General features: G+C 36.5%; 1 protein-coding gene across 1 annotated transcript; it reads left to right on the forward strand.

Moving 5' to 3' along the window:
- Window positions 1-1211: 1211 nt before the first annotated feature.
- Window positions 1212-7245, forward strand: LOC124376091 (progranulin-like). The gene is made up of 5 exons (XM_046834981.1): window positions 1212-1305; window positions 1485-1619; window positions 1717-1947; window positions 6488-6715; window positions 6913-7245. Exons 2-5 carry the CDS (start codon window positions 1485-1487, stop codon window positions 7045-7047), a joined length of 729 nt encoding a protein of 242 aa, XP_046690937.1. The 5' UTR covers window positions 1212-1305; the 3' UTR covers window positions 7048-7245.
- Window positions 7246-14033: the final 6788 nt, after the last annotated feature.

The following is a 14033-nucleotide window of genomic DNA, read 5'->3' on the forward strand; positions in this document are numbered from 1 at the left end:
GTTGAAATTGAAATATAAAAGAAGAGTTTTTAACTCCATCAATCATGATTAAGCACAGATTTGTCGGTATTCCCCATCAGCTCTTACTAGCTTTGACCAAAGTAAAGTGATTATGTCCATTACGTTCATTATTACAAATAAAATCAAAATGAAGGGGTTCCCTACTGCATTCATAGTAACAAATGTGCTTGCAGCGGGATTACTTAATTTACCCGGAAACAACAAATTCTGTTTTCTGATTGGTTGCTAGTCACCATTTAACTCTGTATAAATCGAGACAGCAAAGAAGAGAACTTCCCTCTGTATGCATGTGTCTCAACTATTCATTTAATATAGATTGACAAGTTTTCCCTAGACTTGGGAGCCCTGTATTTGTAATATACACCAACCAGGGATTACTTTATAAGCAACAGACTAATATTGTGTTGGTCCTTCTTTTGCGGCCAAAACAGTTCTGACCTGTCAGCATTAACAGCATTAACTTATTCAGCAATTTGAGCTACAGGAGCTCGTCTGTCGGACTGGACCACACGGACCAGCCTTCACTTCATGACTCTGTCCCTGGTTCACCACTGATCCTTCCATGTAGCACTTTTGATAGATACTGACCACTGCAGACCAGGAACATCCCACAAGAGCTGCAGTTTCGGAGATGCTCTGACTCAGACGTCTAGACATCACAATTTGTCAGACTCGCTCAAATCCTTACGCTCACCCATTTTTCCTGCTTCTAACACGCCAACTTTTAGGACAAAATGTTTACTTGCTGCCTAATAAATATATCCACCCACTAACAGGTGCCATGATGAAGAGTCAGTGTTATTTACTTCACCGCTCATACTGTTATAAAGTCATAATGTTTTGCCTGCTATTCTTAGACAACAGCACTGAGCTGGTTTCTGCTCCTGTACCTCATACTGTGTACTCCTATAATATCTTACTGTATCTACTCATGTATATTTATATACATGAGTAGATACATTTCATTGGCCCTGACAATAAAGTTGAATCAAATCAAATGTAATCTAATATATGAACATTTTTAATAGAGGTACTGTTAAAATCATTTTAGTTAAATGAGATGCATTTTTCTGTTCTTCTTCTCTCATAACTGCCGTACAATTAGAAAGTTCCTCTATACAGCACTGACAGAATGGAAATAAAAGGTTCACATCCTCTTTCTTGGGTGTAGGAGTTTCACATCTGCTTAATAAGTGGGTCTGAGGGGTGATACAGCCATTTGAGCAGCTGAGACAGAAACGTACTCACAGATATTACTAACAAACAATCCACGGCACAAGCAAGGCAAGTGTTGTTCAACTATTTCGTAGAAATCTGCCGTTATTTATTATTTATCAGAGACTGAAGGTGGATTGATTTAAAAGTTGTTATGGATCATTTAGTTTCAACGGCCAGTCCTGTTTTAAGTATTTGCCTCAGACACCAGTGAAATAAGTATGGGTTGTTTTCTGCTTTTTATCCAGATGATAGCTGTGTTAGTGTTGCTTTTGCTAAGACTGGTTTCTGGCAGTATTGTTTGTCCAGACGGGACAGAATGTGACGACAAAAATACCTGCTGTCCAGCTAATACAGGATATGCATGCTGCCATTATCCATTTGTAAGCATAAACAATTAACAAAACTAATGATCTGTTTGTTAATTTAATGCATTCAATTATAGTACATCTTATATAACAATCTTCCATGTATTTTAAGGCTGTTTGCTGTCCAGACAAAGCCCACTGCTGTCCACAAGACTACCAATGTGACCAGGAGACTGGGACATGTAAGAAAAATGGGCTTCATTTGTATGGAATCGCTCATTCCCGTCAGATACCTGCACAAAAGGAGGAGAAAATAACTCCTGTTCCTCTGGGGAAATCTGACAATCCTTTAGTCTCTTGTGGCAACTTCTACACCTGCTTCAAATCTCTGACTTTAAAAAGGGTAAGATTTGTGTTATGTGTAATTAAGTAAACACCAAGAGACATTCAGTTATAGGTAATTAATATAGAACAAGAAAAAAAAGTATAAAAACAGCGATTTATCTTGTGTGAACTTATACTTTCTTTTTTTTCCCCCTTAATGAAATTGCAATGGTAAGTGGTGCACAGGAGAAAGGATGTTTTTCACAAAATAGATGTCTCTGGAAAAAAGAGATATGGTGTGATATTTTTAGGTAATTATCATGTGTGCAAAATTTTTTATTTTTTATATATTTCTTTTTGTTATCATATACAATGATTTATTTATTTATTTATTTATGTATTATTATTATTATTATTATTATTATTATTTTTTTTTTTTTTAGATATCTAATCTGTCACCTCTGTAGATTTGTGTCTGGCTGTTAACCCTCTAAACTGATTTGTTATTCTATAATAACACATCCTGAGAAACTTTTCCTTCTGAATTAAGTGAAGGAAGTCAAGTATAGTGCAGTATTAAATGAAAATTGGTGAAAGTATTATACAGTGGGGCAAAAAAGTATTTAGTCAGCCACCAATTGTGCAAGTTCCCCCACTTAAAAAGATGAGAGAGGCCTGTAATTTTCATCATAGGTACACTTCAACTATGAGAGACAAAATGAAAAAAAAAAAAAATCCAGAAAATCACATTGTCTGATTTTTAAAGAATTTATTAGCAAATGATGGTGGAAAATAAGTATTTGGTCACCTACAAAAAAGCAAGATTTCTGGCTCTCACAGACCTGCAACTTCTTCTTTAAGAGGCTCCTCTTTCCTCCACCTGTTTAGCACCTGTTTAAACTTATCAGTATAAAAGACACCTGTCCACAACCTCAAACAGTCAGACTCCAAACTCCACTATGGCCAAAACCAAAGAGCTGTCAAAGGACACCAGAAACAAAATTGTAGACCTGCACCAGGCTGGGAAGACTGAATGTGCAAAAGGTAAGCAACTTGGTGTGAAGAAATCAACTGTGGGAGCAATTATAAAAAAATGGAAGACATACAAGACCACTGATAATCTCCCCCGATCTGGGGCTCCACGCAAGATCTCACACTGTGGGGTCAAAATGATCAGAACAGTGAGCAAAAATCCCAGAACCACACGGGGGGCCTAGTGAATGACCTGCAGAGAGCTGGGACCAAAGTAACAAACGCTACCATAAGTAACACACTAAGCCGCCAGAGACTCAAATCCTACAGTGCCAGAAGTGTCCTCCTGCTTAAGCCAGTACATGTCCGGTCCCGTCTGAAGTTTGCTAGAGAGCATTTGGATGATCCAGAAGAGGATTGGGAGAATGTCATATGGTCAGATGAAACCAAAATAGAACTTTTTAGTAAAAACTCAACTTCTCATGTTTGGTGGAGAAAGAATGCTGAGTTGCATCCAAAGCACAGCATACCTACTGTGAAGCATGTGGGTGGAAACATCATGCTTTGGGGCTGTAACCAGGACGACTGATCCGTGTAAAGGAAAGAATAAATGGGGCCATGTATCGTGAGATTTTAAGTAAAAACCTCCTTCCATCAGCAAGGGCATTGAAGATGAAATGTGGCTGGGTCTTTCAGCATGACGATGTTTCCAAACACACCGCCCGGGTAACGAAGGAGTGGCTTCGTAAGAAGCATTTCAAGGTCCTGGAGTGGCCTAGCCAGTCTCCAGATCTCAACCCCATAAAAAAAACTTTGGAGGTAGTTGAAAATCTGTGTTGCCCAGCGACAGCCCACAAACATCACTGCTTTAGAGGAGATCTGCATGGAGGAATGTGCCAAACTACCAGTAACAGTGTGTAAAAAACCTTGTGGAGACTTACAGAAAACGTTTTGCACACAGGGGAGCACAGGGGAGCAGTAAGGAGTCCGGGTGATCTAGGGTATGTGTAGGGTGTACGGTAGATCGGACAACGAGTGAATGGAGAGGGAGCTCTTTTGAGGGGACCTTGTTATGGGAAAACAGGTGCAGGTGATTAATAGGAGGAACACTGGAGTCTATTTTAAAAATTTTTTAAAAAAGCATCAAGCACACATTTTTTATAGATCTCTACGATTAAGTGAGAATCCCTCATTCATGTCTGTGAAACTTAGCCATTACTCAAGGAATGTACTGAGAAATTAAATGTAATTAAAGTTATGGAAAGTGTATAAAAACCTCACTCAGGTAAAAGTGAAACAATTCAGTCAGAAAATGAAAGTAAACTTTGACAAAGTCAGGTGCAAACTAACTCGGCACATATGTTGACTAAAACTTACACTGTTATAATCTGCCTTTTATGCAGCAAAACGCTTGTTTTTACTCTGTAGGACTGTACAGTAGATTAATGGTTAGCGAGAGTAACGCATCGCTTAACAGTAAAATAACCAAATGCGTCAGTATTTGATCTCTTAGGTGGGAATTAAAATGATAAATGATGATAAAATTGAAAAGACAATGTTGTGCAATTTCAGCTTTTCAATTTAATACAAACTGCTCTAGTTTCTATGTTGTATCTGAAATTTTAATGTAAGTGCATTAGCAAATTTAAGTGTTAGCTAGAGTTTGCTTTTACATTTTCCACAATGACTACAAATTTAGCGACGCTTAGGGTATAAATCGTTTTCATTCACCCCTATTTTTTTTTTTTTTTTATTAAAATAATTTACATGTAAGAAAATTATTGTTTTTAGAGATAGTAGCCCCATTCCCAAGTCCCAACACACCGTTTAACCCCTGAACATTTCTACTTATTATTTGTTTATTTGCCCATAACTACAGTGAAACCACAGTAAAAGTATTATGTGAGTAAGGAATTCATTTCACAACATGCCAAAGGAAGTGAAAAACATCTATAAAAAAAAAAAAAGGGTGTATGAATAAGTGAAGGGAAATGATTCAGATTTATGACCCATAATAAAGTTCTATTTATGTTAGGAATAAAAAATAACTAAAGTATATACTTTTTAAGATAAATAATCAACAATATGTTAACATTTTTGTATGTCTGATTTTATTTTTAATGATCTAAAACCAAAAAAAATTGCAAAATATTATATAATAATATAGTATAAAATAATTTCCCTAGAAACCAAGTGCTAAAAATAGTCAGCTATAGTCAGTGGTCATTGCCTCAACCCCATGACTCCCGTGTGATGTTGGGCATGGCTGTCTGGTCTTTTGAAATACAAACTCATGACATATGTTAAACTTTATTGCTTTTCAGTTTATAGTATGTGTTCCAATACAAACTGTGTAATATCTGTGTAATTAAAACATTGCGATCTGTAGCATCTGCTTTACCATATTAAATTATATAACAACCCACAATGCTTCCCTAAGCGACAATATGGATAAGATTCACAGATTCACATCTATGCATCGGCTTAAAAGTTAAGTGTTAAAGTTAAAGTTAAAAGTTATGTGTTGCATCAATTTAAAAAAGTGTGCATCGGACACAAGTTGGCATTTGTATCGCGATTCATAATTTTTTTTAACAGATGTGCATCAGTAAAAAAATATTTATTTATATATAATTATTAGTAAATGTGCAATACTTTTATTATTTAGCAATAATCTGTGACCAATATTTTAGATTGATTTCTTTTTGCTAAACCATTTCTCGAGCGCGTTCTCTCAGTACCACTGCTGCTACGTGAATAAGACCGAGGCGTGTCCTGAGAGTCACATAGAATACAGATTAACATGGCAGAGGTAGAGCTGCGTCTTCCTGTAGACACTCTACAGGAAAACTCTGGTTTTATTTTATCTTTTTTTCTTTTTTTGTTGCACAACAAAGTGCTATTTGTAAAAAGGCCATGTGTTAGAAGTCAGAAGGCACTTAAGTAAATTTGTCTGTTGCACTGTCTAAACCAATTATGTCATATTGCACTGACTCGCATTGAATTGTTTTGAATCAAATTGTAACTGTATCACACTGCATCATAATTACATTTTATTGGGTATACATTTTATCGATACGGTAGCAATACCGATATTGCTTCTCAATACCGCTATTTATCGATACTGCTATACCGATACTACACTCTATTATTTTATGTAAAAAATACACAATATGAATTTTTTTTTCAATTTAAAGTTATTCTATTACTACTGAATTTTAGTACTGCAGTTTACAAATGACTCTAATGACCTCTTTAAAAAGGAACATAAAGCACTCTTTAAAATGTGTGTGAGAGCGAGAGAGAGAAAGAGAGAGAGAGAGAGAGAGAGAGAGAGAGAGAGAGAGAGAGAGAGAGAGAGAGAGAGAGAGAGATTTTCTCAGCATACCACAGCACAACATATTTGAATTAGCGGTCGACCAATATTTAGTCCGAAAGCTACATTGGATCGTAAATAAAGCCGCATTTAATCAGGTTTGAAAACAGATCATTTACTATCCTTTATAATTATTTGTGGTTAATTAGATTAGATTCAACTTTATTGTGATTGCACAAAGTACATGTACAGAACCAGTTAAATGCAGTAATGCTGCTGTCATACTCGTGCAAAGCCTCTCTGAATGACTAAATAGAGTTATTCTCTGCAGGATCAGTGTTGTCAGTGCAAGGCAGGCTGCTGTCCCAACGGGTTTCACTGTAATGAGAAGACCAAAGCCTGTGTGAGAGACTCCGATCCCTCGACTTTAAAAAAGTCCACGTTAAATCTCCAGAGTCGGTCTGGAGTTATACACTGCAGTGACCAATTCTACTGCCCAGATGGAAACACTTGCTGCAAGACACCCACCAGCCAGTGGGCATGCTGTCCATATACTCTGGTATCATTCATCCATCCATCCATCCATCTATCTATCTATCTATCTATCTATCTATCTATCTATCTATCTATCTATCTATCTATCTATCTATCTATCTATCTATCTATCTATCTATCTATCTATCTATCTATCTATCTATCTATCTATCCCTTATAATTCTAATGAACTCATTTATTTTATTGTACATTCTTTTATAGGGTCAGTGCTGTAAGGATGGACTGCACTGCTGTGAATATGGCTATGACTGCAATTGGACATTTACAAAGTGCAAAAAAAAAAGAGGCTACACTATCGTTCCTGCTGGTGTCACCAAAGAAGCGCTTCTCCTCTGAATCTTCGTTCCTTGAGCCAAAAAGGCGAGAACCCTAAAGAGCAATATAAATAAATAAGAGCATTGTGTATGATTCATGAAAGTTTGCAATTTCTATTTTGTTAGTCTTTTTTTTTTCTTAATGAACAAAAATAAATCACATGAATAACTGACTTTAATGCACATACGAATAAATAAAAAGCGATTTTTTTAAATCAGAGTTTTGTATTATATTTATTTCTAGTTTAATTCATATTGTATAGCCTACATTCTATTTAAGAATTTCTGGAAGGTTTTTCTCTGTTGGTTAATATTTGTATCTTCTTAATGAGCCATACCTTTTGTCACACTGTCTCAGTATTCACCACTGCATTAATTGTACACCTGACAAGTAACTATTTGGCTAAAAGTATGTGGACACGTGACTCCATCCATGTGTGCTTTCTGAACATTCCTTTATAAATTTGTCCCTCTTTACTATTATAATAAGCTGCATTCTTCTGAGAATGCCTTTCGACTATATATAGGAGCAGAGTTGCGGTAATTCATTCTTTTAGGCACAAGACCATTATTAAAGTAAGATGTTGATGTTGGGTGTGGGGGTCTGTGGATCAGTTCATCCTAAAGGTACACTGTGAAAAATTAGAGTAGTTTCTTCTCATTTTATATATGAAATTATTTGTTAAATATTCAGAATGGAGTGATTTATTGTGTTGTTATAGATTAAATAAATACATGATTAAGAAAAAAAAAGTGTGCTTGACGATCCCTCGAAACTTTTTAGCGTCCCCTAGTGTGGGTTAAGATCTTCCTTGAGTTCCAGTAATGGCAATGGCATACAAAAGCATCCTATACAATTGGTGCTTCCAAATTTGTGTCAAAAAAAAACAAAAAAACAGGAAAGAACCACAATTATGTGAAGCTCACCAGCAGTACAATCGTAGACAGCAGCAAATCAGCTGATGCTTAGTTCCAACAAAACTGCTTTCCAACCCATGAAATTTATTTCCATGTGAACATCTTCTGACCTTTATGGAAAACTCTCTGAATGCAACTTTGGGTAAACCATGGACAATCAACAGTCCTTCTCATGTTGCTGATCTAACACGCTCATGTTGATTTCTCCTTTACAATAACAGGAGACGTGAATTTCCGTCCACAGGACAGCTCAGGTGTTTGTTCTGTCCCTCGTCATCTCAATACTAGACTCTTGGCATGTCTGCCTCCAGAAGACCATCACACCACCACACCACCCCACTGCTCTATTCCCTCCATTGGTTTCCTGTAGTTGCTCACATCAGCTTTAAAAAAACTGAAGCTTGCCTACAATGCCAAAAATAGACCAGCTTTCTGACCTCACAGCATTTATCTCACCCCACAGTGCTTGATTTGTCTTTTAGGCAAATCTTCTCTGTCATTGCACTGAGTTTCCCACTAGATGACGTCAGAGATTCATTGGCATTTCCAATGTTTGTTTTGATTTTCAGCCTTTGTAGTCAGTGGTCCTCGACTCGACTCCTAGGACTCCAGCTCTTTGCAAATCGCATGAAAAAAGAAAGCAGAGACATAAGATAAGATATACCTTTATTCGTCCCACAGTGGGGAAATGTCTGTGTTACAGCAGCAAACAAAAAGAAATGTGCAAATATATATACACAAAAGTAGAAACATAATACAGTATATACAACACAATGTATGAATACAAAAGAAGAAAAAGAGACCACCAATAAGAAGTTACGCTATCAAACATATTGCACATAGGTAATATTGCACGGTTTTAAATTATTGTTATTGCACATTTATTGCATTAAAAACTGCTATTGTTATTATTGCACAGTTAAACAGAATAACACTGTGTATTATGGTGACTGGTTCACTGGAAGCAGCTCTGATTGTAAAGTCTAATAGCAGCAGGGAGAAAAGACCGTCTCTATTCTTCAGAAACTTAGAATAGAAAGAAATAATTATTATAGATATAAAAAGCAAAGTCAAAGATGGATTTTCTCAAAAACTGTTTAAAATGTGAACAAATGTGAACACACAACACTGCTCCTATTTTCTGCTAACATAATTTTTTTTAAATATATACTATTTTATAACTAGAGCCACGTGTATATTTGATACTGATGATTGTAATGTGGACATAAGGCAAAATTTAAAGTAGATTGTCTTTAAAGAGGACTAAAGAAATCACCCAGATGCAAATGTGCTAACATATTTTTCTAATATCTAATGACAGCGATAAACTTAAATATATAGGATTTAATCAACCCTATAAGGTGTAAAGCTAGATTTATAAGTATAATATATAAATATATAATTAGAAACAGCGAAAAACTTTATCAATACACTGTAATAGTTTATTTGTCCCAATAGACCAAATTCTTGAAAATTCTAGAACAAAATCTTTTCCACACAATTTTAAATAAACAATATTTTGATATTATTGACCCTTTTGGCTTTCCACAGTCACAGCTCCACCTTAAGTACACTCCAGGGTCTAATAAGGAAACCAAGAAATCTGGGTGCTTCACTGCGGAACAGAGGTTTTGTATGTAAGTTTGCTGTTCCTATACATAGGTAATACTATATATACTAATACTATATGATCCTATACATAGGAATTATTCAACAAATAAACTATAATATATAAAACACTATGTTGAAAGGAATGAAGTTTTTTTAATCACAGTTTCTTGAACAGGGATTATAAATGGATTAGGAGTTTTAAGGATTTGAATTATATTTTAGTTCAGTTTGAAAAATTGGGAGGGAAAAGAATCTTATATAAATTTAATTCGGTTTTATTTGTAGAGTGGTTTTTAACAATGCACATTGTCACAAAGCAGTTTTACAGAGATAAAGTGGTTATAAAATATGAATGTATACGTTATATAAGATCATCTGCAATGAACCAGCCAGTTGAAACAGTGACAAGAAAAACTTCCCTGGCAGGTAGGAGGAAGAAAGCTTAAGAGGAAGCAGACTCAAAAAAAAAAGTCCTTATCTTGGTGGCATCAGAAGTCTATTCATTACAGTTCTTTAATTGTTGCGGTTCGGTGGTGGGTTTTTGAATGGAGAACTGTTCATGCAAATTGCGATCCTAAGTCACTGTGGTAGGCTCTTTACATTAATTACAGTCCAAATCCATCCTCATAGTTCATGGGCTGCTCAGTAACTTCATGGATCTTTCGAGAGATAAGGATTATTAAGTGTGTGTGATCAGGGTATGAGAAGGAGAAAAGACCTTCTGTATCGTTCCTTCAGACACTTAGGATATAACAGTCTGCCACTAAAGGAGCTCATAAATTAAAAGTGTGAGCCAGAAAGCATCACAATCATGAGGGATCTCTTTAATAAGAGATGGCCACCACACCACTGTCAATAGAAAACCTGAGTAAACACATGAGAGTAGTAGGATGAAAGCATCTAAACATCCCAATTCAACTTAATTCTCTATAACCATGATCTCTGCAGATCTGCTTATTTACTTAACAAAAGTTACTGACAAAAGACTTGACTAAATTAATGTGTTCAGCCTTGATTTGATCACTGAGATGGTTTTTGAGTCCCAAACAATGATTGGAAGGCTGTTTTATAACTGTGGTTCGTAATCGTAGGTGCATGTCCACTGTGAGAGACATAATCTAAAAAAAAAAAATCCAGAAATCACAATATATGATTTTTAAACTATTTATTTGTATGATACAGCTGCAAATAAGTATTTGAACACCAGTCTATCAGCTAGAACTCTGACCCTCAAAGACCTGTTAGTCTGCCTTTAAAATGTCCACCTCCACTACATTTATTATCCTAAATTAGATGCACCTGTTTGAGGTCGTTAGCTGCATAACGACACCTGTCCACCCCATACAATCAGTAAGAATCCAACTACTAACATGGCCAAGACCAAAGAGCTGTCCAAAGACACTAGAGACAAAATTGTACACCTCCACAAGGCTGGAAAGGGCTACGGGGAAATTGCCAAGCAGCTTGGTGAAAAAAGGTCCACTGTTGGAGCAATCATTAGAAAATGGAAGAAGCTAAACATGACTGTCAATCTCCCTCGGACTGGGGCTCCATGCAAGATCCCACCTCGTGGAGTCTCAATGATCCTAAGGAAGGTGAGAAATCAGCCCAGAACTACACGGGAGGAGCTGGTCAATGACCTGAAAAGAGCTGGGACCACCGTTTTCAAGGTTACTGTTGGTAATACACTAAGACGTCATGGTTTGAAATCATGCATGGCACGGAAGGTTCCCCTGCTTAAACCAGCACATGTCCAGGCATGTCTTAAGTTTTCCAATGACCATTTGGATGATCCAGAGGACTCAATCCACAGTCATGAGGGATCTCTGGAATAAGAGATGGCCACCACAACACTGTCAATAGAAAACCTGAGTAAACACATGAGAGTAGTAGGATGAAAGCATCTAAACATCCCAATTCAACTTAATTCTCTATAACCATGATCTCTGCAGATCTGCTTATTTACTTAACAAAACTTACTGACAAAAGACTTGACTAAATTAATGTGTTCAGCCTTGATTTGATCACTGAGACGGTGTTTGAGTCCCAAACAATGATTGGAAGGCTGTTTTATAACTGTGGTGCTGCTGTAGTCTTCATATTCTGAGGTACCAACAAATAGCCTGCACCTTTTGATCCAAGATCGTTTTAGTGAAACATACAACTGTGCATCGTCAGCATAGCAATTTAAGCTAATATGAAGTTTACAATCAATTTCACCCAGTGGCAGCATATATATATATATATATATATATATATATATATATATATATATATATATATATATATATATATATATAAATATAAATTCAGTGGCCTAAGACAGATTCCTTTGGTGTTTTCTCCCTCAGTAAGTGTAGTCTAGCAGGGAGAATATAATGATCAATGGTGTCAAACGCTGCACTAATATCAAGAAACACAAGCAAGGAGACACAGCCCTGATCAGAGGCCGCTGTCTCTGAATGTTATTTCTATGCAGGTATGAGCATAACTGCTCTGATATAACCTTTTATCTAAACTCTTGCAGATAAAGGGGAGGGATTAATATTGGCTTATAGTTGGACAGCTGACAGGGGTTGGCGGTTTGATAACCTGTTTGAGAACAAGTTTGAAATCGTCTGCTATTATCTGTATGAATAAACATGTTGCTAAAGGATCTAGAACAGAAGTTGATGATTGTGATGCATAAATAAATGTATTTGCTATCTTTAAAACATCATAAATTGATGATTGCTGTTATAACTACAATGTGACATTTCTCCTGAAGAAAATGTAAGTAGTGCTTGCCGGTGCAATAGTTAACACCGCCGGGCGTGCGTCGTTTTTAGTGCCGACCGAGAGACAAGCAGTTCGCCTGCGCACACCTGTAATTGCCCTTGTTTTTCGGGGGGGTTGGGGGGGTGTCAGTGACACACGTTGTCCGACTCCCCTCGCAGTGACGAGCGTTTTGACATATCGTGTTAGTTTTTTAGCCTATTTGGAATATGGTGGGGGCGTGGCTTGAGGTGACATCACGCTGAGTCTGTTGATATGTCACACGTCCCCTTCCTGTATCTTTTTAAACCCCAAACCCCCCACTTTATTGCCCCTACCCCCGTCTCCCCATTCAGTTTGGGGTTATAGCATCTCCCATGATGCAATTAATAGTGAATGAACTAATAGTCTGGATTTTCTGCCACATTTTTTTTTTATTTAATCAATAAACAAAATTCATAAAATTATCACTGCATATTGAGAAAAATAAAAATGTAGGCTATGGACATGTGACTATCACACCCATGTGTGCTTTTGCATTCTTCTGGGTAGCTTTTGCACTAGTTATTGGAGCAGCATGTTAATCTTTCAAGTACTGATGTTGGGAGTGGAGGTTTCTGTGTTACAGCAGCAAACAAAAAGAAATGTGCAAATATATATACAAAAAAGTAGAAACATAATACAGTATATACAACACAATGTATAAATACAAAAGAAGAAAAAGAGACCACCAATAAGTAGTTACGCTATCAAACATTGTGCACATAGGTAATATTGCACGGTTTTAAATGATTGTTATTGCACATTTATTGCATTAAAAACTGTGTTATTGTTATTATTGCACAGTTAAACATAATAACAGTGTGTATTATGGTGACTGGTTCACTGGAAGCAACTCTGATAGTAAAGTCCAATAGCAGCAGGAAGAAAAGACCGTCTGTATCGCTCTTTAAGACACTTAGGATAGAAAGAAATAATTATTATAGATATAAAAAGCAAATTAAAAGTTGGATTTTCTTGAAAACTGTTTAAAATGTGAACACACAACACTGCTCCTATTTTCTGCTAACATAATTTTTTTTAATATAGACTATTTTAAAACTAGAGCCACATGTATACAGTGAGGAAAATAAGTATTTGAACACCCTGCTATTTTGCAAGTTCTCCCACTTAGAAATCATGGAGGGGTCTGAAATTGTCATCGTAGGTGCATGTCCACTGTGAGAGACATAATCTAAAAAAAAAATCCAGAAATCACAATATATGATTTTTAAACTATTTATTTGTATGATACAGCTGCAAATAAGTATTTGAACACCTGTCTATCAGCTAGAATTCTGACCCTTAAAGACCTGTTAGTCTGCCTTTAAAATGTCCACCTCCACTACATTTATTATCCTAAATTAGATGCACCTGTTTGAGGTCGTTAGCTGCATAAAGACACCTGTCCACCCCATACAATCAGTAAGAATTCAACTACTAAAATGGCCAAGACCAAAGAGCTGTCCAAAGACACTAGAGACAAAATTGTACACCTCCACAAGGCTGGAAAGGGCTACGGGAAATTGCCAAGCAGCTTGGTGAAAAAGGTCCACTGTTGGAGCAATCATTAGAAAATGGAAGAAGCTAAACATGACTGTCAATCTCCTCGGACTGGGGCTCCATGCAAGATCTCACCGTGGGGTCTCAATGATCCTAAGGAAGGTGAGAAATCAGCCCAGAACT

The sequence above is a fragment of the Silurus meridionalis genome, chromosome 22 (assembly GCF_014805685.1).
Source record: "Silurus meridionalis isolate SWU-2019-XX chromosome 22, ASM1480568v1, whole genome shotgun sequence".
Taxonomy (NCBI): domain Eukaryota; kingdom Metazoa; phylum Chordata; class Actinopteri; order Siluriformes; family Siluridae; genus Silurus; species Silurus meridionalis.